Here is a 27,572-nt window from a genome sequence, read left to right on the forward strand (position 1 = left end):
CGCAGGAGCAATCCAAACCCTTGTTCCTCAGGGACTCTGCGCCTATCCCCCAGCCACCGGGCTTCACCTTCTGCCGCCCGCCCGCTCATCTGTAGCCAATGTAAATTCTTTCACAACTTACATCTTTCTTCCCCCAAACTGTTTGTGTAACAGAGCCGGACACGGCAGGACGCCGACGTTTTCCACTGGGCGCTGCTGCAGGTGGTTTGGACTCGACGCCCCAGGCCCTGGTTTTCTTTTTCCGTTTAGAAATGGCCCAACAAGCCCGTTCTTTTTAAAAAGACATTCGGCCGTGCGAGTTAAAATTTCTGTTCAACAAAAACATAGGACATAGTAAATGCCCAACGCATTAAAAAGAACAGGAAACGTATACACCGGGGAAGAGAGTTCAGCATGTTTTTGGATGAATGAACGTTGTTGGTTATGTCTGAATAATGGTGCGGTGTATGGTCTTGTCTCTCTAGTTTTGGGTTCCGAATTTCTAGAAGGGCCTTGTCATTCAATAAGTTAAGGTAATCACACAGAAAGAACAGAGCGACGCCCTCCTGCCGCCCTCGGACAGGACTTGGTTGCGGGGACCTGGGGCTGGTGGCCCGGGACCCAGGGATGCTCTTTCAGCAGGAATCTGGGCCTTCCGCCGCGGGACCGCGGACGTCAGCGCGCACAGGTGGCAGCCGGCGCGCGCCGGGCCGCAGTCGGGCTCTCCCGAGCGTATCCGAACGTTCCCGTGAGTCCCCGAGCGTTCCCGAACGTCCGCGAGCGTGTCCGAAGCCGAGAGGAGGAGCCCCGGGAGCGCGCGGGCGGGCGGGAACGCCCCGCCCCAAGCCTGGGAGCGCCGGCGCCGACGCGCGGGGGAGGGACAGCCGGATGCGAGTGGAGCGGCCATTTCCTGTTTCTCTGCAGTTTTACCCCGCTTTGGGTGGTGGCCGCTGCCGGGCTTGCGCTTCCCGTTGGCCGAGGGCGAGGCGGCGTGGACAGCGGCCCCGGCACCCCGCGCTCCGCCGCCCGCAGCCGCGCGCCCGCCCGCCCGCCGCGCCCCGAGCCCGCCGCGCCCCGAGCCCGCCGCTTCTCGCCTGAAAGCCCGGCCGCCGCCACCGCGGCCCACGGAGCGGCCCAGATGCAGGCCATCAAGTGTGTGGTGGTGGGAGACGGGTGAGTGCGCGGGCCGGGCCGGGGCCGGGGTCTGCGGGCGGGCCGGGCGGGCGCGCCTGCGGCCTGCGCTCTGGCCTCTCCGGGGCGCGGGCCGCCTCCCCTCCCCGGGACCCCGCGGCGCGGGCCTGGTTCCGGCCCTTTTCCTCTCTCTCCCGTGGGGGGAGGGATCGCCGACCGCGGCCGGAGGGAAGAGGGAACTCCACCCTTCGCTGTTACCCCGCGCCCGCCCGCCCGCTGACCGCCCGGCCGGACTCACCCGGCCGCCCTCGGCCGCCTCGCTGGCTGGCTGTGCGTTACGTGGGCTCGGAGAGTTTGCTTTCCTTAAAGAAAAAAGGACCCATGCTTGGCTTTTGCGGGCACCTCTCGAGTCCCGTGGAGGGAGAGCGTCCGTGCTGCCCGGCGGTCCGGCGGTCCGAACTGGCCAGCGTGCGCCTTGCGCTGATTTGGGAACTCTCCACTGATTTACCGGGGGTGCCCTCCGCTGGTTCTTGGGCCGATTTGAGGTTGTTTCAAGTGAATATTTTTGCTCCTTCCATGGAGAAACTTTTAAGATTCTAGTTGCGAGGAGCTGGGTGTGATTTAAGACGATTTTTTTTTTTTCCCTGAGCGTGGTGTGGTCATTAAAAGAGAGAGAGGGAAATTGGCCTCCGCTTTTGGCGTTAGGTCTGGGGTGTAGCCCCTCGGCCCCTCGGCTCCTCGGCTCAAGGCATTTCTTTTCATTACTGTCTGCGGTGGTTCCAGGCCTAGAGGAAGACAAGACTTGTCTTATTCAGTTTTTTTTCCTCCCATAGAAACAAGAATCTCAGTGTAATGCGAGCAAAATTGTGCGTCTCAGCACTGCTCCAGTAGTTAAGCGAAGAATTGCTACCATAGGTTTTCATCAAACTCAGGATGCAACTGGTCTTTTTTTTTTTTTTTTTTTTTTTTTGCGTAGCGTCAAGTCGAAGAGCACTGCCATCACTGCTCCTTTGAACTGCTGTTCCCCTAACTTGTCATTAGAACTGATGTTGTTTTTATGCCTCTCCATGAGTTTATGAATTTCAGCATATTTCGGTCGTTATTAGACACTTGAAATTGTTTCTGTAAGTTAAGAGGAAAAAAAATTGCAAATTTTCTTTTAAAACTAAAACTTAAGCCCAACAGATATATGTATATGTATATGGTTTACTTAATACTTAGAGGTGATGAACCTGTTTGTATTGGCTTGATCGGCCCGAGTGCTTGCTGAATGTCTACTGTGGGATCTGATTCCTTCAGACCCTGGCCCTACCACTTACTAGGAATCGCTGAGCGATCACTCCCTCATCCCCCCCCCCCCAAGAGAGGTGCCTCCAGGGGAAATGGGGAGAGTTAAACAAGGTGCCAGAGATTACCTAAGAGCCTCATAGGTGTCTGGTCCTGTTGAGTGCCTAGTAAGTCAGCTGACAGTGTTATTGCTGTTCTGTTAGTCCCTGGGTCCGCGAGGCTCTGTGAAGGGAGCTGTAGGCATAAAACACAGTTCCTAGCCTTGAGTTTTTTATTTTTTTAACACTATTGACATTGATGTTGACCACAGCTAAGTGATACTAAAAGTGAAATGAACCTTGACAAAAAATTTCAAGCTGTATCACTTAACAGGCAGTAATGCAGTAATCGTCACCTCAGCACAAAACTTACCGTAGACACCTGATTTTCCATGCTGAAAATATTTTTCTGCTTTTACCCAATTAAAATATATTCCTGATGATAAAATTGGAACGTTCTTTTTTATTCAAGAATGGTTAAAGCTGTCGGTGTGGGTCTCACTTTCGTGGGACTAAGAGGTCACTTCATGTGTGGGATTTTGGCAATTAAAGGCAGCTTAAGTAAGGAAGGCAAACAGGTTCCACAAATTGCAAGCTTCCTCATTTTAAACATATTCTTGGGAATTATGGTTAAAAGCCATGTCCTAACCATGTTATAATTAGGATCAATTAACGTACATTCTCCTAATGGATTATGTCCTGTATTGTGATTTAATTGGCATTGACTCTTTTAAAATATGAGATAAAATTTGATACTTTTAAAATTCTAAGGCAGTCCTTCGTGAACACAGGGTCCATCACTTTTATATGGGGGACCTCTGCCCCAAGATTTTCTCTCAGTTTTACTTAGGTAAGAGAGCATCTCACATTCAAATATTTATAAACAACCATTTTTAATAGTGTTGTTTTGCTTTTGGTTTACTAGAAGACTAGGAGTGAATTACTTGAAGCCCTCATTTCACTCATACAAACTGGTGTCCAGATTGGGCTAGTGGGCTCTTCAGCCCAGTCTCTAATTTGGGTACTGCTGGCCAGGAATTTTGTTGGTTGAGCATGAAAAATGCCTTCCATGATGTCATCTTTATAGGAGTGTATTCCCACTAATCACTTTCTACTTCTATTGAACATTCAATAATTGCATGATACATGAAAGTTTTTTAAGCTTCATGAATTGTCTTTATGTATTTTGTCTTAAGGTATAGGATACAATGTTTTTGACCTGTTGTAAACATGTCTGAATTCCTCTTTGGCTTCCACAGTTAGGTTCAGTATTTGATTCTGATCTTGGTTGTAAAATGACACATAATGCTTTTTTTTGGGTTAACATGTCATTGTTAATTATAGCCATAGCTTATTCAGTCATTCTGTTGGATAGTTAGGTCATATGTGATTTACTTTTTGTGTGTGTGTGAACTATTTTTTCCCCCATTGATTTGGGGGAGGAGAAGGAGGGAGACAGAGAGAAGCATCAACTTGTTGTTCCACTTAGTTATGTACTCACTGATTGCTTCTCATACTTGCCCTGACTGGGGATTGAACTCATGACCTCATTGCTTTGGGACAATGCTTTATGCCAGGGCTGTAAACTATAAAATTTATGGGGGTGACGTTTGTTAACAAAATCGTATAGGTTTCAGGTGTACAGTTCTATAATGCATCACCAGCCCAAGCCAAGTCTCCTCCTACCATTTACCCCTCTTTTCTACCTCCCCCCACCCCCTTTCCGTTTGGTAATCACCTTACTGTTGTCTGTGTCTATGAGGTTTGGTTTTTTGTTTGTTTGTTTGTTTTAAGTGAGAGGAGGGGAGATGATGAGACTCCTGCAAGTGCCCTGACTGGGATCCACCTGGCAACCCCTTTTAGGGCGGATGCTCTAATCAACCGAGCTTTTTTTTTTTGGTATTTTTCTGAAGCTGGAAATGGGGAGAGACAGACAGACTCCTGCATGTGCCCGACCAGGATCCACCCGGCACACCAGGGGGCTACACTCTGCCCACCAGGGGGCGATGCTCTGCCCCTCCGGGGCTTCGCTCTGTTGAGACCAGAGCCACTCCAGCGCCTGGGGTAGAGGCCAAGGAGCCATCCCCAGCGCCCGGGCCATCTTTGCTCCAATGGAGCCTCGGCTGCGGGAGGGGAAGAGAGAGACAGAGAGGAAGGAGAGGGGGAGGGGTGGAGAAGCAGATGGGCACCTCTCCTGTGTGCCCTGGCCGGGAATCAAATCCAGGACTCTCCTGCACGCCAGGCTGACGCTCTACCACTGAGCCAACCAGCCAGGGCCTCAACCGAGCTATTTTTAGTGCCTGAGGATGATGCACTGGGACCAACTGAGCTATATTCTCAGTGCTGGCGCCACAGTCAAACCAATTGAGCTACTGGCTGCAGGAGGGGAAGTGGGAGAAACGGGAAGAGGGAGGGGAGAGAAGCAGATAGTTGCTTCTCCTGTGTGCCCTGACCTGGGATCGAACTGGGACATTCATACTCTGGGCAATACCATCCACTGAGCCAACCATCCAGAGCCTGGGTATTTTTGGTTTTTTTGTGGGTTTTTTTTTTCTTTTCTCTCTCTTTTTTTTTTTTTTTTTTTTACAGAGGCAGAGATAGACAGGGACAGACAGGAATGGAGAGAGATGAGAAGCATCAATCATCAGTTTCTCGTTGCGCATTGTGACTTCTTAGTTGTTCATTGATTGCTTTCTCACATGTGCCTTGACCACGGGCCTTCAGCAGACCGAGTAACCCCCTGCTGGAGCCAGCGACCTTGGGTCTAAGCTGGTGAGCTCTTTGCTCAAGCCAGATGAGCCTGCGCTCAAGCTGGCGACCTTGGGGTCTTGAACCTGGGTCCTTCCGCATCCCAGTCTGACGCTCTATCCACTGCGCCACCACCTGGTCAGGCTAGGGTTTTTTTTCTTCTTAATCCTTTCATCTTGGCCCGGCTGGGATGAGTGGCTCTGGTCGTGGCATAGCACCGCCCCGGAGGGGCAGAGCATCGCCCCCTGGTGGGCAGAGCTTCGACCCTGTGGGCATGCCGGGTGGATCCCGGTCGGGCGCATGCAGGAGTCTGTCTGACTGTCTCTCCCTGTTTCCAGCTTCAGAAAAATACAAAAAAAAAAAAAAAAATCCTTTCATCTTTTTAAACCAGTCCCCTAAACCTCCTCCTTTTTGACAGCTGTTTCAAATGATAATCTCAGTAAAAATTCGGGATTTGGTTTAGTGGAAGATGATCAGAATCCAATTTTAGCAACCTTAAATCACCTTTTATGATGTTCTGTGTTTGCACTAGTCATCTAGTGTTTCAGTATTTAATGCTTTTTCACCTCTGCATCATCAGGTAGCTCTGTCTTAAAATTCTGGTCTTCCGGCCCTGTCCAGTTTGCTCAATAGTAGAGTGTCGGCCCGGTGTGTGGAAGTCCCAGGTTTGATTTCTGGTCAGAACACACAGAATAAGTGACCATCTGCTTCTCTATCCTTTCCCCTCCTCCCTCTTTCTTTCTTTCTTTCTCTCTCTCTCTCTCTCTCTCTTCTCTCTTTCTTTCTCTCTCTCTCTCTCCTTCCTTCCCTCCCTGCCTCCTTCCCTCTCTTTTCATCCCACAGCCATGGCTCAAATGATTCGAGCAAGTTGACCCCTGGTGCTGAGGATGGCTCCATGGCTTTGCCTCAGGCACTAAAATATCTCTGTTGCCAAGCAGCACAGTAACGACCCCAGATGGGCAGAGCATCACCTGGTAGGCGGCTTGCCCAGTGGATCCCGGTTGGGGCGCATGTGGGAGTCTATCTTTCTGCCTCCAACCTCTCACTTTCTCACTTAATTAAAAAAAAGAATTGTGGTCTTCCTAGAAAGGAGATGTTTTATCAGGAATCCTGCTACTACTTCCTGATCAGCCATTACTAGATGTCATCAGAAGGAATATTTCCTCCAACATCTTTTTTTGTCTTTATTTTTATTTTTAATTTATTGTGGTAACATGGATTCAAGTGTCCCACTCAATAAAACACCCTCTACACACCACATTGTGCTCCGCATGCCTCATGCAAAGGCTCTTTCCACCCCAATTTCTTCCTCCTTGCCCCCTCCCCCCAACATCATTGTGTGTGTGTGACAGAGAGAGTCAGAGGGACAGATAGGGACAGACAGGAAGAGAGAAAGATGAGAAACATCAATTCTTTGTTGCGACACCTTAGTTGTTCATTGATTGCTTTCTCGTATGTGCCTTGACCGCAGGCCTTCAGCAGACCGAGTAACCCCTTGCTCAAGCCAGCGACCTTGGGCTCAAGCTGGTGAGCTTTGCTCAAACCAGATAAGCCTGCGCTCAAGCTAGCGACCTTGGGGTCTCGAACCTGGGTCCTCCCCATCCCAGTCTGATGTCAGCTCTATCCACTGTGCCACTGCCTGGTCAGCCCCCCCCCCCCCATCTTAATATGAAAAATTTTAACCTTGGCCGGATAGCTGGGTTGAGCATTGTCCCGAAGTGCAGAGGCTGCAGATTTGATCCCTGGTCATGGCACAGAAAGAAACCGATCGTTGTTCCTTTCTCTCTCTATCCGCCCCTCTCTAAAATCAACAAACTAAAAAAAAGAAAAAGAAAACATTTTAAACTAGAAAAGTTGAAAGAATTGTCCAGTGAACACATGTATACCTATGACTTCGTTTTTGTAATAATCATTTTGCTCCGTTTGCTTTATAAGGTGTCCTCCCATTATTGGAGGGAGTATTTTAAGAGGGTTTAATGGAAAAGTTGATTTTGAAAGAGATCGAGGGTGATAGGCAGTTAGATATAAATGCCTTTTTTATTTCTTACACTATCTTCAACTAACTCAAATATCAACTAACCCTAGGGTGGTTCTCAAAGGATGGTCTATAGTAAAGGCTGCTTCAGACTTGAACTCTTATGGGTAGTATCTTCAGCTTTCAGTGTTCTAGAAGCTACACAGAATCTGAACTTAAAAAAAATGTACTAATTTTAGATAGAAACATCGGTCTGTTCCTGTATGTGCCCCAACCGTGGATTGAACTCATAACCTTTGTTGTCGTTTTTAAGATTTTATTTATATTCATTTTAGAAAGGAGAGAGAGAAGGTGGGGGCAGGAGGCATCAACTCCGATATGTGCCTTGACTGGGCAAGCCCAGGGTTTCGAACCAGTGATCTCAGTGTTCCAGGTTGATGCTCTGTCCACTCTGCCACCACGGGTCAGGCAAACCCACAACCTCTGTATATTGGGATGATGTTCCAACCAATGGAGCTATCCAGCCAGGGCAGAATCTGAGTTTTTTGAAGCCTCCAATGGTGATAATGGGTGGCTTTCTGTAAGCTGATTGCAACGTCCTCTGTTAGTAGCAGAACATCAGAAATTCCGTTTAGGTTTTGTATTTTTGTAGTGTGAAACGACTCTGTTCATAATTTTCTGAACATATTCTCTGCATAGTTATTCATTCACTGCAGGCTTACTATTAGAGTCCCTGTTTCCATTTCCCAGTGTAAATTGAAGGCTTTTATTCAAGGTGTTTCAAAAACCTTATTGATTGATATTTTTAAAAATTGATTTTAGTGAGGGGTGGGGGACAGAGAGACAGGAACATCAATCTGTTCCTGTATGTGCCCTGACCGGGTATCGAAATGTCAACCTTTATGCTTTGGGATGATGCTCTAACCAACCTAGCTATCTGGTCAGAGCTATTCAATAAATTGATTGCTTTGAGAGAGAGAGAGAGAGAAGCATTTATTTGTGTTCTACTTGTGCGTTCATTGGTCGCTTCCCATATGTGTGCCTTGACTGGGGATGGAACCCACATCATTGGTGTTTCAGGATGATGCGCTAATAAGCAACTGAGCCAACCGGTCAGGGCCACCTTTACTTTTTCTAACGTGAAGAAATTGCTGATGCTTCTAGGTTTATTGACTGTTTTATAAAAAAGTTTTGGTTTATAAACTTCAGGAATTAACTTTGAAATTTACCCAAAATGTTGTAAGTTAAACAATTCCTTAAAATTCTCCTAATGCCTGACCAGGCAGTGGTGCAGTGGATAGAGCGTCGGACTGGGATGTGGAAGACCCAGGTTTGAGACCCCAAGGTCTCTATCTTGAGCTCAGGCTCATCTGGTTTGAGCAAAGCTCACCAGCTTGGACCCAAGGTCCCTGGCTCGAGCAACGGGTTACTCGGTCTGCTGCAGGCCCACGGTCAAGGCACATATGAGAAAGCAATGCACAACTAAGGTGTCGCAATGAAAAACTGATGTTTGATGCTTCTCATCTCTCTCCGTTCCCGTCTGTCTGTCCCTATCTATCCCTCTCTCTAACTCTCGCTCTGTCTCTGTAAACAAATAAAATAAAATAAAAATTCTCCTAATGGAAAAATGAATGTAACAGGAACAGAAGTTACTGGCTTCAGTCTTGGTTCTCTCTACTGGATGGGGCCGAAGCACGGGTAGGTTAAAGAGAAGGAGCCATATGAACTTCCTCCCACTGAACTCACATTCATTTTCCAGAGCTAAACATCTTTCAGAGATTAAAAAGATGTTGAACTGAGCAGTTAAATATATAAAATTGGAAATTCCAAAGCAAATAACTTCCAGAACTTCTGTAGCAGCTTTAGTCCAGGCTGTGACCAAAATGGCTTCTTTCTTCCTGTGGGGAAAGCTGTGACTTTGCTTGGAGCCAGTCAGCTCGCAGTTGTGTCATATGCGCCTTGGCAGGGGGCTTGGGGGGGTGCTCAGGCTGAGCCAGTGACTCTGAGCTCAAGCCAGGGACCTCAGGCTTCAGACATGGGACCTCAGTGTCCCAGGTGATGCTCTATCCACTGTAGTACCACTGGTCAGGGAAGTAAATATTTAAATCAAAGGTCGGACATGTACTTATTTAAAATGTTATAATTTTCTTACAGAATTCAATTTGTGGCAAATGATTGGTAATAAAATTTGTCAAAACCAGGTTATGTCTTTATCTTGATTTACTTTACAGTTCAACCTTTCAAAAAATAATGCCTCAGCTGGAGACAAAGTTTCAGGAAAAGAAATTTTACAGCATTTAAAACACAGATGGTTGTATTTATAGTAATGGCTTTGTTCCTGTATATACAGAAGAGACTTAGGCCATGATCTTTAAGGAAGTGCTATTAACATGGAAGTTAAAATCATTTTTTTTCATTTAAATCCCCCCTCCCCCATTGATTTGAAAGAAACATCTATTTGTCATTCCACCCATCCATGCAGTCATTGGTTGATTCTTGCATGTGCCTCCACCAGGGATAGAAACCTCAACCCTGGTGCATCAGGACAAAGCCTCGACCAACTTGGCCAGGCCAGGTTAAGTCTTTATCGCTGTTTATTCTGAACATTAAGTGGCACAACCTTTGAACATTTTTGCACAACGTTTGTAACTTTGAAAAGAATCAGTATGGCCTTAGCCTCTGCTCTTTTCCTCAGCTAGCATATTCAGTCTGTGGCCGAGCCGTGCTTGTGCCTCAAGTCTGCATAGCTCTTAAACGGCCCCCTTCCCTTTACCCTGAAAGCCCCTCTTGGTCCAGACCACCGGGGTGGTTCCCATACTGCGGCTGCCGCTGCTTCCTTCTTTTCCTGCTCCAGTGCCAGCTTCCTCTGTCTTCTCTCTGTGCTTCTTCTAAACATGCAAATCTAATGGTTTCTTGGCAACTAAAAACCTGTGACTTCCCAAGTAGATCAAGTCCCATGTCCTTAGCAAGAACAGATGACAACCTCTTCACATTTTCCTCTGCCATTTCCTTCTTATTTCTTTGTTCTTCAGTTATTCTGGGCTTCTTTTAGTTCTCAGCATCCCCATACGCTGTTGCTTTTGTCTAGAACATTCCTTCCTATGGTGTCCCTCCTCATAAGTCTCAGCATACACTATAGCCTCCTTTGACCACCCCACAACTAGGCTAGAACTCTCCGCTTACGTTTCGAGAGCATCTTTGATAATACTTGCCTTATCTATAATTTTATGTCATGACTGCTGCCTTCATTTTTTTTTTTTTTTTACAGGGACAGAGAGAGTCAGATAGAGGGATAGATAGGGACAGACAGACAGGAACGCAGAGAGATGAGAAGCATCAATCATCAGTTTTTCGTTGCGACCTCATAGTTGTTCATTGATTGCTCAAGCTGGCAACCCCGGGGTCTCGAACCTGGGTCCTTTCGCATCCCAGTCTGATGCTCTATCCATTGCGCCACCGCCTGGTCAGGCTGCCTTCTTCATTTTTGAATTAAGTAACTGCATGAGTTCCATGAGACCTTGTTCGTAGTACCTAGTACGTTTCATGGCATTGCACACACTCTGTTGAGATACATTGAAATCGAATTAATGCTCACAGTGGTTTTGTGATGGAGTTGGTAGTTATGCATCTATTTTACAGTTGAGAAAACCGGAGGTGAAAGAAGTTGAAACTTACCCCAAAATTCCAGCCAGTAAGTGGTAGAGTTGGCTATGAGTGGGTCTCAAATCCAGAGTAATGACTTCAAATCTCAGGCTCCTGCTCCTACAGGTTTATTTTGACATTCTAAGCCTTTAACAAAATGTATGGCCAATGAGTCATCTCTGTTTAGAGAGCCTCCTGATGAGATACAACTATTGACTCTGAGGTCGTTATGGTGAGGAGTTCCAACTTTTGTTAAGTCCTTAATAATGTTAACAGTGAAACAAGTATTGGCAAGACTGGATGGGCCTGTAATCTGCTCTCGATGACAGGTTTTTGCCTTAAACTAAGAGTGCGGGGAAAATAGGCACTGTAAGTAAGTTCTTTATGGTGAATCCTAATTTAGAGTAGTTGAAGTTGAACAACAGAGTCTTACAATTTGAAGTCCATGTGTCCTCATAACTTTGGTAAACCAACAGAGGGCAGCAGGGACACGGGCTCACAGAGGAGAGCATTTGGTAAACCATTAGGAGGCCAAGGACACGGGCTCTGAAAGCCCCTAAATCACCCTCTGAATGTTGTAAAGTTTAGAGGCCTTTTTTTTTTTGGCTAATGGTGTAGTAACCTTAATTTTTAGGTGATGTTTTCTTGAAAAGGAATTAAAAAACTTTTTTTTTTTTATTCAGTGAGGGGAGGGGAGGGGAGGGGAGGCAGAGAGACAGACTCCGGCAGCACCCTGACCGGGATCCACCCGGCAAGCCCACTAGGGAGCGGTGCTCTCCCCATCTGGGGCGTTGCTCCGTTGCTCAGCAACTGAGCTCTCAGCGCCTGAGGCGGAGGACATGGAGCCATCCTCAGCGCGGGGGAGGGGGGTTTGCCCCAGTGAAGCCGTGGCTGCAGGAGGGGACAGGGGGAGAAAAGCGAGAGGCGGCGGGAGTGGAGAAGCAGATGGGTTCTTCTCCTGTGTGCCCTGACTGGGAATTGAACCTGGGACATCCAGACGCTGGGCCAGTGCTCTACCACTGAACCAACTGGCCAGGGCAAGAATATTTTTGAGGTGGTTGGGAGACTTCCAGCCCCATGCAGACCTCTGCCTGATGGTATGTGGTACCCAGTGCCGTCTATGCAGGAGGCCCTCCTGTCTCTGCAGTCGTTCTGCGTGGTTCTCTTTTACTTTCTCCTCCTCGCAGCTGCTTGGGAAGTTGACTCCAGCATCCCTGAGCTATTAATTAATATGTCTGGATTCTATTGTGTCAGCTGCTCTAAAAGCTTGTGGTGATATGTGAGGATGGCGGGGCGGAGGTGGTAAGTGAAGACAGACGAGTTAAAGTGAGAACAGTTCTGTGTGTTGGTTATGACTAAGCAGTCTGTTAAGAGAACAGTCATTACTGATTGTCAGAGGGAGGGCTCAGGAAGCTGCCACTCAGAAGCAGCAAAATCTATTACTTAGCAACAAAGTGGAAGCTGCAGAAGTAAGCTGTGTTTGCATGTCAGTACTGGTCAAAATAATTTCAGGACAGAAGTGAAGATTTTTGGTTGAGAGACTTCTCTGTAGATGGTCACAAAAAATATTTTCCATTTTAAAATATTGTAGGGTGACGAAGGATGATCTGACTTTGGGTGATGGGTATACAGCATAATCAACTGTCCAAATGATGTGGAGATGTTTTCTCTAAATCTGTGTACTCTGGTAGACCAATATCACCCTATAAAATTTAATTGTCTAAATAAAAAATATATATATATTGTTCCTCTTGCCCTGGCCGGATATGTCAGTTGGTTGGAGCATCGTCCCAAAGCGCAGAGGTTGCCAGTTCCATCCCCAGTCAGGGCACACACGGGAGCAGATCCATGTTCCTGTATTTCTCTCCTTTCCTCTCTCTCTAAAATCAATACAATAAACATTTGAATATATATATGTATAATATATATATATATTGTTTCTTTTGAATCTTGTGCTTACTTAATAGCTATTTTTTTTAGCATAAGACAGACGGGGGGGATGGGGAGATGAGAAACATCAACTCATAGTAGTGGCACCTTAGTTGTTCATTGATTGCTTTCTCACACGTGCCTTGACCAGGGGGCTCCAGCCGAGCCAGCAACCTATGGGGTCATGTCTGTGATCCCATGCTCAAGCCAGTGACCTCGGGGTTTCACACCTGGGTCCTCAGCCTCCTAGGCCGATGCTCCATCCGCTGTGCCACTGCCTGGTCAGGCTTAATAGCTATTTCTTGTCTAGGAGTGCTAATACACATACCTGAACAGAATATGAAGGCTCCTGACTTTGCCTTTCTGAAAAATTCTAGTTTGTTTACTTTGAATTTTAGGGTAAAAATATGTATTTAATGTTAATTAAGAGGTTGTAGAAATGCTTTTCTTTAATGCTAAGTACTTGGTATATACTTCCTGATTTTTTTGTAAGTTATTTTAACAGAATAATGAAAATTAGGATTGCATTCATGTTGACTAAGCAATTTACACCTTTTTTCTGTCTCTTTAGGGCTGTAGGTAAAACTTGCCTACTGATCAGTTATACAACCAATGCATTCCCTGGAGAATATATCCCCACTGTGTAAGTATCTGAGGTTAAACTGGGAATGAACTCATCTATGGTGGTTTTGGACACCTTTGATCTTTGTTTTGCTATAAAGTAATTTTTAATCCTTCTATGAACAGGTATGCTTACCTCTCAGACATTCACCAAGGTCCAGGTGTTTGGGCTTTTAAAAAATACTTAAGGTAATGTCAAGTTTCCACATAGTGATGAAACACACAGCTTCCCTAATTGATTTTTAGACACTTTGGAAACAAAAGAAACTTAAACTGTTGAAGTGTAGAGGCTGGGTAGTGTAAGTTTGAGATAAACTGGCTCTTGGGCTCTGTGTGAGCGAGCAAGGAGCTGGGACATGAACTACTCCAGCAGGGTTTTATTGGCCTTTGCTGGCGAGGAGCCTGCTGGGTACCTGTCAGTGTGGAGTTCGGGCTTTGGAATTGAACCCGGTGTGTTTGGTGAGTGGATGGGATTGGCTCACGGCTGCTTGTGCCCTCGTGGCAGCAGGGTTGGGTGGAGGTAGAGCAGTGCTTTTCTGATGATGGGTTACTGGGGAGCCCCATCTCGCCAGCCCAGCCTCAGAGCGCCGCCCTGTGGCCACGTGGGCTCTGTCCTCGCAGCCCCCGTCTGCCAGCGCTCACCTCCTCAAGCACCGCATCACGCTTAGGTGCTGCCTGGTGTGTCTTGTGCATACTTTCACGTAAGTGGAGTCTTCCTGCTCATCACTGATGGTGAGGACTGTCCTTACCTCACGTCTATGTAGAGCTAACTCCTACAGCTGATTTAACCACTGGTCATTTAGGCCCTTTTTTTTAAAAAAACATTGCATGTGTGTTTGTACACATGTGACAGGTTATTATCAGTAGTGGAAACATTATGTTATACATGCTGTGGTCCACATGAGTTGAAAAAGTTACCTCATTTGCATTTCTGATCATTAATGAGGTTAATGTCTTTTGATATTAATGTTTACTGTCCATTTATAGTCTTTTGTGAATTGCCTGTTGAAGTTTTTTTGCTTATTTTTCTACTGAAATTATTTTCTTGTTGACGGAACTTTTCTATATAAGAAGTATTACTTCCTGTCTCGTTTGTCTTTGAACTTTGTTTGGTGTCTTCTGCCCTGAACAAGGGGAGCATTTTAACGTGACTGTGCCCCTCTCCCCGTTCCCTGAGTTTGGTGTCTTACTGAGGAAGACCATTCCTACTTAAGTGATGCAAAAATATTCTCAGGTAATTTTTCTAGGATTTTTGTGGCTAAAGTTTTTTATCTTTAATTCATTTAGAATGTATTTTTTGGTATGATACAGGCACCTGATTCTTTTTCCCAAAATGGGGGGAAATAGTCTCCATTTAGTGACTAATCTGTCCTTTTCTCATGAGGCAGAATTACTACAGATCACGCCTTTTCTTTGTGAAAGCTAGCTTGGTCACTAAATTCTAGAGACCACACTAGCATCTGGCTCATACCTTTACTTGACTTTGCTGTCCCACTGTAGTAAGATTCTAAGTTTTAGTCTTCAAAGTATGTAAAAATGAATTCTGAGTATTACTGTGTTTTGTTTGGTACCTGTTCTGGTTTGAATTGCAATACCAGATTTTCTTTTTAATGAACCTCATAGTAATTTTTTGTCAACCTTATTTTTGCCCATTTAGCCTGTAGGTTTTCCTTGGAGACCTCTTACGGTTAACTGATTTTTGTGTAGCAACTTCAAAGTTATTTAAATACGTGTAATCTGGTACTCACGTTGACAGTGGCACACGATAGCTTCTCTGAACCTCTGCACGCGGGTTGCGGGCGTGGGTGAGCAGACCTGACTCAGTCCAAGCTGCCCAGGTGGGTCTGGAGGCCCAGCTCCAGCCACGCGCTGTCTTGCTGAAAGCGAGTCAGTCATCTGAAAGACAAGTGGGATTTGAAAGAGGGACTAGGCTTACACTTTATTTCTTCCTGGGGAGAAAAACCTTAATGTTCTTATTAAAAGCAAAGCCTTTTCATTGCTGGCATTTTTTATTTCAGTTAAACTGAGTAGCTTTGCTTTGTTGTCAGGCATGTTTCTCCAGTTGTGTTTGTTTCTGTCACACTGCACCTTGTTTTCCCTCCACTTAGCTCACGGGCGGCTCCTCATGTCTGCAGGAAGGGCGTCCGCTGGCCTGGTGGCCTCCAGGCCACTCCGGCCTTCTCAGGACCACCTCCCCGGGACCCAGCTGGGACAGGACTCGGGGCCTGGACTTGGGTCTTACTGCTCCAAGGCAAGGGACTAACCATCTTCCTCCCTGTTTTACAGCTTTGACAACTATTCTGCCAATGTTATGGTAGATGGAAAACCGGTGAATCTGGGCTTATGGGATACTGCTGGCCAAGAAGATTATGACAGGCTACGTCCCCTCTCCTATCCTCAGACAGTAAGGAGCTCTCCTGGTTTTTAATGTGCTCTTTAGAATGTACAGTTCCTGAATGTTTAATTAGTGCACACCATCGTGGATTTGCTTCTGTTACCTTTTTTTGGGGTATATTTAGTAATAGCAAGTAGTTCATTAGTGAAGTGCAGAGCCCACTGGATACAGACCCAAGTTTTGTTTGTGTTTGTTTTTTTTGAGCATTACCGGTTATTGAATACTGTTGTTCTAGGACAAGCATATGAAATATGTACTGTTTGGTTGCAGACCAACTTTAACAGTAGCTAATTTCAAGGTGGTTTGCATCGTAAAACAATTTTGGAGGCTTAGTGACTAAGTGGCACACACAGTATAGAGACAGTTGAGCTAATTTCTGGGGTTCCAGTCCAGCTCTCTTACTAGCTGTGGGGCCTTGGGCAGCTTTCTTCATCTGTGGTCCTGACTTCTTTCCTCGTAGGAGTCAGTGAGTTACTGTACGCAAGTACGCGGGGTGCCCAGGCACGGCGCAGATGCCGGGGCAGCTGCCCTTAGGATCCCTGCTCTTCTTATGTGGACACATTGCTCTGAAGACCTCCTCAGTTCAGGGTCGAAACCAAATTCTTGTAAATTGTACATCTGTCCTCCCAGCAAGCCAGGGGGGCCACGGGGGTGATGGTCAGGGTCAGGAAGACACCCAGAGAAGTTGGGCTTGGATCCTGTGATTGATTTAACCATCACTTTTCCTTGGTGGATAGTGTGGATGAAAAGAACTAATTTGTTCCCGTCCACCAAAATCTTGTGGGTTTTTTAATGAAGTTCCTGCTTAGTAATGATCGTTTTAAGCCTTTGAGCACAAAGCCTTTTCCGGGGGACAGCCATTGTCCTTGCTGGGTTTCCTGCTGGCGGGGTAGCTGACTGCACCTCTGAGGTGTGGGTTTTTGCGGATTGTTCTTTAGCTGGGGTCCAATAACAGACCCACATTCTAAAATGGGAGGTTTGAGTCGTGTGATTTATTAATCTCCAGCTAAAAATTAAGTATTAAAAACCAGCCAAGGCCTGACCTGTGGTGGCACAGTGGATAAAGCGTCGACCTGGAATGTTGAGGTCGCCAGTTCAAAACCCTGGGCTTGCCTGGTCAAGGCACATATGGGAGTTGATGCTTCCTGCTCCCCCCCCCCCAAAATGAATAAATAAAGTCTTAAAAAAAACCCCAGCAAATCATCAAATGGTTCAAATTCTTCAATATCTTTGAAAATCTATTCTATACTGGTGGTGCTTAATAATTCCAGCTTTTACATGTATTTGTAGACACACTGAGAGGGAGCCTCCTAACCCACTGGATATATCTGGAAAGGTGGGGAGTCGCTTGGCCACCTCCTGTGACTCAGGATTGGGCGTGGCCTTTTTCTCTGAGCGTCACTCATAGTATGTCAAAGGTGACTTGGCAAGATTCTTGCTTTGTGTGCTAAAGAACACATAGGTAGTAATTGACAATCAGGTTGTCGTGCTGAAGCCTGAAGTCAAATTCCAGAGGGTGTTGTCTTTCCAAGGGCTGGGACCTAAACTTATGTTGCATCCCGTCTGAGGGGAAAGGCTGTTTACACGTCAAATATCTGAACAGCCAGAAGGAGTGGGATGTGATTCTTGTCCTCAAGTAGCTCAGAGGTACTGTGTAATAATACACTGCACCACTCACGAGAGCGTGTTGGGCTGCTTAGGGGCGAAGGGAGAGCGCCCAGCTGGTAGTGAGAGACCGCCTGCCTGGACCCATCCGGGATGGGGGGGGATGTCGTTTCGGTGCTGAGGGCAGGCACGGGCGAGGGACCTGTTGGGAAGGCCTCCTTCCTGTGAGCCGCGCTGTCCCACTGGGAGGAGTGGGGCCTGGGACTCACAGGCCGGCCCCTGGTTTCTGGCAAAGGAGGCGGCAACTCTGAATTTCGTGCTGATGGAACATGGTCTCCATTGTTGGCTCTTTGGTCTGCAGGCCTAGTCCTGTGGCTCATCCCTGACTACTCACACACACTCCGGAAGGGCCAGTGGTAGTCTTATCTCAGCGTCCTAAAAAGAGTTGTTCCACTTCCTGTGGTCACTCCCTGCTGGCCTCCTTCTCCAGTGGGTAGCTCTGTAGCTGAGTTCAGTTCCTTAAACCATTATTTTCTACTTCATGCTCCAAAAGGTGATGAGCAAGTAGTCATTATTTTCAGTATAAATTGTCCTTCAAATTTTCAGTTTTCTAAATTAAGTAATCCTTAGGGCTTTCTAGCCTTCAATAAATGACCTTTATATTTCCTTTAAAAATACCTTGTAGGTTCTAAGAAATACATGTTGTGTAAGTTCTGCGTGTTGGTCTTTAGCTGGTGGTTCAGAATCGAGGTGGTTGGCACGCACTCAAGCCCGACATCTTGTGTGGCATCTGCTAACCAGTATTTGCCTGCCCGTCCCAGCCCTCAGTGGTGTGAGTGGAAACAGCTGGGACTTGCGAGTCACCAGGCCCGAGCCCGGGGCTTGTTCTGAGACCCACGTCTGTGGTTGGTGTGCAGAGCCCTGCTGGCCTGTCCCTTGGGGTCAGCCAGGGCCCTGCTGTGTCATGGCCGTGTTTCACTTTCTGGGGGTGCTCTGACTTGAGAAGGGTCTTTAAGTGCTGAGCATGGTTACTGCTCCATTAGATCCAAAGGAAACCAGTGTTTAGCGTGGCTGTGATTTTCAGAAGGCTTTGAGCTTTGTTAGGTTGCCTGCATTAGTGTCCTCCAGCCAGAGTTCACTAGGGCCACACCTGTGGTTGAACACAATGGGGGCTGTTACTCTGCCCTGAGGGAGACACACACGTTGGGGGGCTGTGGGGCACGGGCTCAGGGAAGTGGAGGTTTGCTCCGGCTCGGACACTGGCAGGAGCAGGTCCTGGCTGGGTGGTTTAGTAACTCTTTTCCAGAAGGTGGGGATGAGGTGAGGCTGATGCTGTGCTTGGCACAGAAGTGGTTCCTTTCTTTGGCTTCGAGCGGGAGCTGTTGGGTGTTGTGTAGTTTGCAGTGACCTTGTATTTGTGCTTAAACACAGCTGTGGAGGAAGTACTCTCCCATGTAGTTCTTCACTGTCGGTCTCAGTTTCAGCCTGGTCACAGTGACCTTGTGTGATGTTGGTGTCCTGGGACATGGCTCGACCCCACACGGACCGTGGTGGAGCTGTGGGCACCAGGCCGGCTCCCAGGTGCCAGGGCTCCTTTTCTCTGCTGTGTTTGCGTACCCTGGTCTTTTTCTTGTGCATAGAATGCCTATATTAAAAAATATTTCAAGCCTGAAAGTACAGACCGGCTGGAAAATGTCTGGAGAGAATAAAATGGAAGAAATGATCGTGCTTTTGGAGCAGTGAGATTTCAGCCGCTTCGAGTTCTGCCCACTTCGCATTCTGCTCAGAGCAGACTTAGGTTTTTGTAAATTGTACTGCTGAGGGGAGGGAGGCAGAAGGAAGAACAGCTGTTGACCAGTGAGGACAGGAGGAATAAAGCCTTTGAAGGCCCTCAGGGAGTCGGTGTAGTCAAGATGTCCTGCCTGTAACACTCAGGTCCAGAGGAAAGGTGGCCTGTGACCCAAGACCGCTCAGATGGGGTAATGAGGCTCTAGAGCACACCGGTGGGTGACCTGTGAGGAAGGGAGAGAGTGGCTACGGCACGCACGCCTGTGCTGAGGACGGGCCCCAGGCAGGACGAGTGGTGTGGACACTGAGGCATCAGGGTGGGAAGCAACGGCCTGAGCAGCTGATTCTGGAAGATTAGTACTAGAAGCATGAGAACTGACTCCTTAAAAGCAGAGTGAGGCAGGGGAAGGAGCAGGCAGCTGGTGTAACGGTGACACAGGGCGGGAAGCATTTGATTTTTCAGAAAGATCTTTAAAACTGGGAGGCCTTGGCCAGTTGGCTCAGCAGTAGAGCATCGGCTTGGTGTGTGGATGTGTCCTGGGTTCGATTCCTGGTTAGGGCTTCAGTCAGGGCACACAGACAGAAGCGAGCGTCTGCTCCACTCCTCCCCCTCCTTCTCTCTTATTCGCATGCTCTCCCTCTCTCTCTCTCCCCCCTCCTTCTCCTCCCATAGCCAGGGCTCAAGTGGAGCAAGTTGGACTGGTTGCTGAGGACGGCTCCATGGCCTCTGCCTCAGGTGCTGGAATGGCTCCGGTTGCAATGGAGCAATACCCCAGATGGGCAGAGCATCGCCCCCTGGTGGGCATGCCAGGTGGATCCTGGTCGGGCGCATGTGGGAGTCTGTCTCTGCCTCCCCTCCTCTCAACTAAATAGTAAAAAAAAAAAAACTTGGAAAGAATATCTTGAAACTGCAGTTTTGTGGCCAATCCCCAGGAGTCCCTGAATTACAGTGAAGATTTGGCATCATGTCAAGGCTTGGAAGGACAGATCTTCAAAAACAGTCCACAGATTAAACCAGAATATTTACGGAAACTTTAATGGCTATTCAAATTGTAAGAGAAGCTTGAATGGGATGAAATTAATTCCCGTCCACCTGTCTCTTAAAAGAATCCAGGGCTCTGTGTTGCTGGAAGAGCAAGTTTCCATTGTTACTGGGACAGACACTTGGATGCTGTCACTTCTGAGTGGCCTCACCCAGATCTGCAAGGGGTGAGGGACCAGAAGACTCAGTCTAGCAGCTCCGCTCCCAGCCCCTGGGAAGGAGCCCAGTATCTCTGCACAGGCAGCGGCTCAGCCCTGCCCCAAGGGGCCCCAGTCTCAGACGCCTGTGGGGGCTGTGGCTTCACCTGGGCTCACATTGGCCTGACAACCGGGGCGGAGACCTGTGAAAGGCGTGCCTGTTGCTGCCAGCTGCCAGTGGCAGGAAGGACCCTCACGGTACATTTCCTCACTGAGCATAGGTTTCCTGGGCCTGTTAGTTCTGCTGGGAAAGGAGCCCCGGGTGCACGCGGGGAGAAGACACATCTGTCTCCCCGTGGTTGCCTGAGCTCTGTCTTCCCATCCTCCTGCCCCTTTCCCAGGTGGGTTAACAGTGTTTGGTGGCTTTGGCTTCATACACCTGTTGGGTCATCATCTGCTTTTAGATCTAAATCTTGGGAAGGCTGAGACAAACTTCTGTTAAAGAATGAATAATGGGATGTATTAATTTTTATTTTACTAAACTCAAACCAAGTTCTCGTGCATTAATAGGTTGGAGACACGTACGGTAAGGATATACCCTCCAGGGGCAAAGACAAGCCGATTGCCGTATGTAAAACTTTCAATCGACTTCAGTTTCAGCTCTGTCTGTTCTCTTGTTTCACTTAGTTTTCCTAGGATTTCCTACTCAGCCTCCTGTTCCTTGAGTGTTTTATATTGAATTCACTCAAGGCTGGGGTTTTGCTTGACGAGCCTTGCTTTTACTAGAGTGTAACAGTTTATCTCCTGGCTTGAATGAAAGTGGTTTGGGAACTTCTGTCTTCCCTCCCTCCAAGTGGAAGGGGAGGGGCTTTTGTGAGCAGCCCCTCCCCAGGCTGGTGGGGAGGGAGACGCGGGGCTCACCCAGAAAGCCCCCTGTGCCCGCGCTCAGCCAGGCGGGACTAACCGGGCTGCCGGGCCGCCTTCTCCTGTGGGTGTCCGGTGCGTGGGCTTGTGGGGGCGGCTGTGCGGGCTGGTGAGCTAACCCACCTGCTTTGTCCTGTCGTAATCAGCTCAGGTGATTCTCGGACAAGCTTGTGCATGCGCTGGCACTGAAAACGTTGTTCCTAAAGAGCTATGGTGGGATGTTTCTTCCCTTTCAGGTACAAGATTCCAGCTGGATGATTGACAGTTAGCTTGGGCATTTCACAAATTAGCACAGTTGTCTTTTTTTGTAGGAAAATGTTTTTAAAATTAGCATTTTAGAAACTCTTAGACATCTTAAAATTCAAGGAAATAGACGTTTTTACACAGTAGCAGAAGAGGAAGAAAAACCCAAATATTTCATGTTTAGTCCAAAATTCTCCCAGGTGTTCTGCACCTACTTTACTTTGAACCTACTTCAGGCACGCCTGCCCCGGGTACAGGCTTTTCAGAGGCTGTGCGTGGGTGTCAGAGCTCTGACAGCGCGAAGAAACCTCACTCACACTAGACCAGCCTCCCTCACGGGGACGCGCCCGTTAGCAAGTGCTGGGGCTGCTCTGGGCGGGTGGGACTGTCGGCAGGTTTTTTTTTTTTTTTTTCTTTCATTTTTCTGAAGCTGGAAACAGGGAGAGACAGTCTGACAGACTCCCGCATGCGCCCGACCGGGATCCACCCGGCATGCCCACCAGGGGCGACGCTCTGCCCACCAGGGGCGACGCTCTGCCCACCAGGGGGCGATGCTCTGCCCATCCTGGGCATCGCCATGTTGCGACCAGAGCCACTCTAGCGCCTGAGGCAGAGGCCACAGAGCCATCCCCAGCGCCCGGGCCATCTTTGCTCCAATGGAGCCTTGGCTGCGGGAGGGGAAGAGAGAGACAGAGAGGAAAGTGCGGCGGAGGGGTGGAGAAGCAAATGGGCGCTTCTCCTGTGTGCCCTGGCCGGGAATCGAACCCGGGTCCTCCGCACGCTAGGCCGACGCTCTACCGCTGAGCCAACCGGCCAGGGCTCGGCAGGTTTTTTTTGTGTGTATTTTTCTGAAGTTAGAAGCTGGGAGGCAGGCAGGCAGGCAGACTCTTGCATGCACCCTACCGGGATCCACCCAGCATGCCCACCAGGGGGCAATGCTCCATTGCAATCGGAGCCATTCTAGTGCCTGAGGTGGAGGCCATGGAGCCATCCTCAGCGCCTGGGCCAACTTGGCTCCAATGGAGCCTTGGCTGCGGGAAGGGAAGAGAGAGAAGAGAGGAAGGAGAGGGGGAGGGGTGGAGAAGCAGATGGGCGCTTCTCCTGTGTGCCCTGGCCGGGAATCGAACCCGGGACTTCCTCATGCTGGGCTGATGTTCTACCACTGAGCCAACTGGCCAGGGCCCTGTTGGCAGTCTTAAAAGAAGCAGTTTGATTGGATCCTAGGATCATCTAAAGTATTAACATGCAGATAAGGAGCTTCACAAAGAGCACCTAATTTGTAGATAATGTTTTGAGAAACAGACCAGGTTTCACAGAAGTATCTGACACTTGCTTTTGTCCCCTGTGTCCTTTGGGTCCCAGTGGGAATTGGGAGTGGTGGGAAGAGGCCTCCCAAGGGTCTGATGTGAAGCCCCCACAGCCTCAAGTGCCATTCAGCACAGCCCCCTCCTTCCCCTCCTCATAGGAACCGGCTGCTTCATGGGCTGGTTCCGGTGTGGGAGCCGTCTGACAGCCTAGGGGCGTGCCCAGGGAGCTGGGGCCGGGCCGCTGGGGCACTGTCCTGCACTGTCCCTGCACCCGGCCTGGCCTCACTCCCCGCAGCCTAGGGGTGTGCCCAGGGAGCTGGGGCCTGGGCCGCTGGGGCACTGTCCTGCACTGTCCCTGCACCTGGCTGGGCCTCACTCCCCGCAGCCTAGGGGCGTGCCCAGGGAGCTGGGGCCGGGCTGCTGGGGCACTGTCCTGCACTGTCCCTGCACCTGGCCGGGCCTCACTCCCCGCAGCCTAGGGGCGTGCCCAGGGAGCTGGGGCACTGTCCTGCACTGTCCCTGCACCCGGCCAGGCCTCACTCCCCGCAGCCTAGGGGCGTGCCCAGGGAGCTGGGACACTGTCCTGCACTGTCCCTGCACCCGGCCAGGCCTCACTCCCCGCAGCCTAGGGGCATGCCCAGGGAGCTGGGGCCGGGCTGCTGGGGCACTGTCCTGCACTGTCCCTGCACCTGGCCGGGCCTCACTCCCCGCAGCCTAGGGGCGTGCCCAGGGAGCTGGGACACTGTCCTGCACTGTCCCTGCACCCGGCCAGGCCTCACTCCCCGCAGCCTAGGGGCGTGCCCAGGGAGCTGGGGCCGGGCCGCTGGGGCACTGTCCTGCACTGTCCCTGCACCTGGCCGGGCCTCACTCCCTGCAGCGTGCAGACAGCAGAGCACTCGCCGTTGTGAGGTTGTCTTCTAAATGCTTCCCTGTGTTTCCTTCTCACAGGATGTGTTCTTAATTTGCTTTTCTCTTGTGAGTCCTGCGTCATTTGAAAATGTTCGTGCAAAGGTGAGTGGGTGTTTTTTAGAAAAGTATTTTCTTACATAATGTCACTGTTAGGAAGAAACATTAAGAAATAAAAGACCATTTACTGCTTGAAATTTTCAATGATTTAAATTGGTTTCAGTGATTCTGAGGTAGGTAATCCGTTTTGAAGTGTACGACCTCAGTGTCGAGCACCCTGAAGTTGCAGGCTGGTTCTGAGTGCTGTTCCTTGTTAAATGCTGAGGCACAGCCATTACTTTCTACTCCTGTGTCTCTCAGAACCTTAATGAAATGATCCTTAGGAGATGCCCTTTCCTCAGAGTGACCAGTGGGGTGAGGGCAGCGGAGCTGAGACCTCGGTCCACCTAGTTTATTCTCATCCTTGAATGTATGTATGGAATGTTTTCTGAGATGACCCAAGAACTTGACTTGTTTTACCACAAACAGTGTTTTGGGGGAGGAACCATCCCCTTTCCTTCCCCTCCCTCTCACTGACACGTGCAGCTGCCCTGTAGGTTAGTTCTGGTTGGGAGTCCTGGCTTGCTAACCTGCAGGCAGTTCTGTGGTCCAGGCCCTCCTGTTGTCCTGGTCCGTCCCATGGTTCACGCAGTCCTTTGTCTTTGAAGGTGTGAACGGAATGTGAGCAAGGCTGGAGAACAGGTGCAGTTTCCTGCATGAAGGCTCTGTAGGGACAAGGGACACAGTGACCAAGGTCTGGTTGACATTTTGGCGACTGGACATAACTTAGGATGCTCATAAAGGAGAGTGCTACAACTGTCTTCCTTTCTTCGCACCTAGTGGTACCCTGAAGTGCGACACCACTGTCCCAACACTCCCATCATCCTCGTGGGGACCAAGCTTGACCTTAGGGATGACAAAGACACAATTGAGAAACTGAAGGAGAAGAAGCTGACCCCCATCACCTACCCGCAGGGCTTAGCCATGGCCAAGGAGATTGGTATGAACTGCATACTGCACGTTTGCTTTGCACGTTTTTATTTTCCTGTGGAGACTGGAGCCAGTCTGGGAAGTGGAGGTTGTGTTCCTCCAGCTCAGGGTCTGACTGACTTTTGGGGAACTGGCTAAGGGCTGTGTGGTGTCCAGTTCAGGAGGAGGCTGGGGGCTGCTCTGCTCTGCCTCGCCCGCCGGCAGGTTGGGCAGGCCCAGGGCTCCGGCCTGGTTCTGATCAGAAACGGCTGTGTGGCTGTATTGTAAGAGCTGTGTTTTCGGCAGGTGCTGTCAAATACCTGGAGTGCTCGGCTCTCACGCAGCGAGGGCTCAAGACAGTGTTTGATGAAGCTATTCGAGCCGTTCTCTGCCCACCTCCTGTCAAGAAGAGGAAGAGAAAATGCCTACTGTTGTAAATGTCTGGGCCCCTCTCCCCTGCTGCCCTGTCCCCTGGGAACCCTTTGTATGCTTTGCTCAAAAACAATGGAGCCTTCGCACTCAATGCCAAGTTTTTGTTACAGGTTAGTTTTTCCATAAAACCATTTTGAACCAATCAGTAATTTTTAGGTTTTGTTTAAACAAATAAATGTAAGAGTTCAAACTTTCACATTCTATTAAAATTTAGCCCTAAAATTACAAGCTTTCTTAAAGCCTTATTTTTCAAAAACCCCTCTTCTTGTTCAGATTAAGAGTTGCCAAAATACCTTATGAACTAAGTTGCATTGTTGTGCTAAGAACACTAAGCACTGAGCTGTTTGAAGACCTCCATCTGAGGTTAGGGAAGGCAGACACTTTCTAACGAGTTTCACAGGCAAGCAGTTTAGCCTCCTCTATGAAATGTTGCCATTTAATGCATTGATAATTTATCAACCCATGTTCATTGCCTAACATTTGTACTGTATAGCATAATGGAGTGTAACAACTCAACTCTCTGGATGGATCTTTTTGATTTCGTAGTGAGATTTATAAAAAAAATTAGTGTATTAGCTTTTGCTGAGATTTTGACCAGAACCCTTGCTCACATGTCCCCTCTGAAGTGTTCTGCTCTAGCCTGGGCACACTGGGTGGAGTGTGCGGGACACCTGATGTGATCAAAGGATGAAGACAGTATTTTGACAAAATATGAAATCGAGATTTACACTACATTGTACACAATAATTAAACTGAATAAAAATGTCACGGGTAAAATTTTAAAATGGTTAATTTCTGTCCAATGCGGTAGATGGTGAAGAAAGTCGGTATTAATCAGTAAGTGTTCTCTACGCTTTCCTTTTTCTTAAACCTGCAGTTCTTCCTGAAATTGGGCATTTAATTAATTCATCACTGAACTGGCCATTCCCATAGTTGCTAACTTAGTGCTTTTCTTATAGAACCCCTTTTCAGCAAGCAATATGCCTCCTTGTATTATAAAATCTTTCTTGATAATGCGTTAGAAGTTTTTTTGTAGATTAGTAAAAGTGCATTCCTGTTTTCATGTTCCTTTATTCAAAGCTAATAAGTGCTTCCTTAGTTTTCTAGTAACTAGATGTAAAAATCACGTGTTGCACCTTTACGGTTTTTAAAATATTTTAGATATTCTTAAACTATGAACCTTCTTAACATCACCGTCTTGCCAGACCCCAGCACTGTCCCTGACTAATGCTGGCCCTCTGCCTCACCTGCGTGGACACGCCCCTGTTGCTCTAACGATCTTCCTCTGGGTGTGTGTGAGGTTCTGTAAACCCTGTGCTCGTGCTAACCAAGTTTGTACAACTTACCCCCTGGCAAGAATACAAGGTTGGACCTTTCAACCACTAGAACAACATTTTTTAAATTGACAGTTGCAGAATTGTGGAGTGTTTTTACATTGATCTTTTGCTAATGCAATTAGCAGTATGTTTTGCATGTATGACTTAATAAATCCTTGAATCATATGACTGGTAATACTTGAGTTCTTGAGAGCTTGGGGAATAGCCTTCTGGTTTATGTGTTCATTCACCTCGCTTTTAAGTCCTGTGTTGTCGGTATTCATTTTCGGTGCATGTTTTCTTGCTGGGGGACAGGCAGTGGGCACTCCCGGGGAGGACATGGATCCATCAGCAAACGGGGGACGGTGTTTGGTTTGGGACCTGTTGAGTATCGGTGAGATCCTCACCTTGTGTCCGCCCTGGGTCATGTGTGTGCTCAGGCACATCACAGGTATATCTCGGGCCAGAGCTCTGGGCTGAAAACGAGATGTTGGTAGCTGAGTTAGCATCTTGGGAGAGCGGAAGCCGACCCTATGGCTTTTACTGTCCTGTCCTTTCTGGAGCCTGAAATTGCGCTATAAATAGTTTATACTAGAATCCATTTTCTAAATACGATTTTTTATTGCTTTGAAGATTGAGTCTCTTTCTCACCAAAGATAAATATGCTGTTTAAAGACCCAATAGTTCTAAAGGTTTGCTACAGAAAGAGCAGTCTTCTGCTCTTAAACCCTCCCCGAAGCAACTACTTTTGAATTCTAAGTTTTGATGCTTATCTCCACGTCTAACTCATACACTTTTTTATTTACTAGATCAGCGGCTTATTATAAAAGGTTATCTAGAACTTGGCCTGATGGGAGAGCTGCGGGGGCAAGAATGGCGAAAGGCTGAGGGTCTCCGTGCCTCCCAGGGCCACGCTCCCCAAGTCTTCCTGAGGCCACCCACCTGGAGGCTCTCAGGGCCCGTGCCCTCGGTATGCTTATTGGGGTTGGTGCTGTTGAGTGTGTGTTATTATATGAATTACTACACAGCCGAGCAATAACAGACCTTATTTTCCTAAAGTCTCAGGATCCTCTGAGCACCGTATTTCTCTGATGTGTTGGTCTTTTATTGCCTGCACCC

General features: G+C 48.2%; 1 protein-coding gene across 2 annotated transcripts; it reads left to right on the forward strand.

Moving 5' to 3' along the window:
* The first annotated feature begins 695 nt into the window (after positions 1 to 695).
* On the forward strand, positions 696 to 26,639 carry RAC1 (Rac family small GTPase 1). Of its 2 annotated transcripts, XM_066273382.1 has the most exons (7): positions 696 to 1,152; positions 13,301 to 13,372; positions 15,637 to 15,754; positions 20,888 to 20,944; positions 23,740 to 23,802; positions 24,577 to 24,736; positions 25,012 to 26,639. In XM_066273382.1, exons 1-7 carry the CDS (start codon positions 1,118 to 1,120, stop codon positions 25,140 to 25,142), a joined length of 636 nt encoding a protein of 211 aa, XP_066129479.1. In that variant the 5' UTR covers positions 696 to 1,117; the 3' UTR covers positions 25,143 to 26,639. The 2 variants fall into 2 exon arrangements, with proteins under 2 accessions (XP_066129479.1, XP_066129480.1); XM_066273383.1 differs by lacking the exon at positions 20,888 to 20,944.
* Positions 26,640 to 27,572: the final 933 nt, after the last annotated feature.

This window comes from Saccopteryx bilineata, chromosome 4, assembly GCF_036850765.1.
Source record: "Saccopteryx bilineata isolate mSacBil1 chromosome 4, mSacBil1_pri_phased_curated, whole genome shotgun sequence".
NCBI lineage: Eukaryota > Metazoa > Chordata > Mammalia > Chiroptera > Emballonuridae > Saccopteryx > Saccopteryx bilineata.

Excerpts from the sequence above, each read along its gene's own strand:
- RAC1 (XM_066273382.1), top strand. The coding sequence starts at position 1,118 with ATGCAGGCCATCAAGTGTGTGGTGGTGGGAGACGG. Across the intron at positions 15,755-20,887 it reads CCCTCTCCTATCCTCAGACA|GTTGGAGACACGTACGGTAA; the intron begins GTAAGGAGCTCT and ends GTGCATTAATAG. Across the intron at positions 24,737-25,011 it reads AGCCATGGCCAAGGAGATTG|GTGCTGTCAAATACCTGGAG; the intron begins GTATGAACTGCA and ends TGTTTTCGGCAG.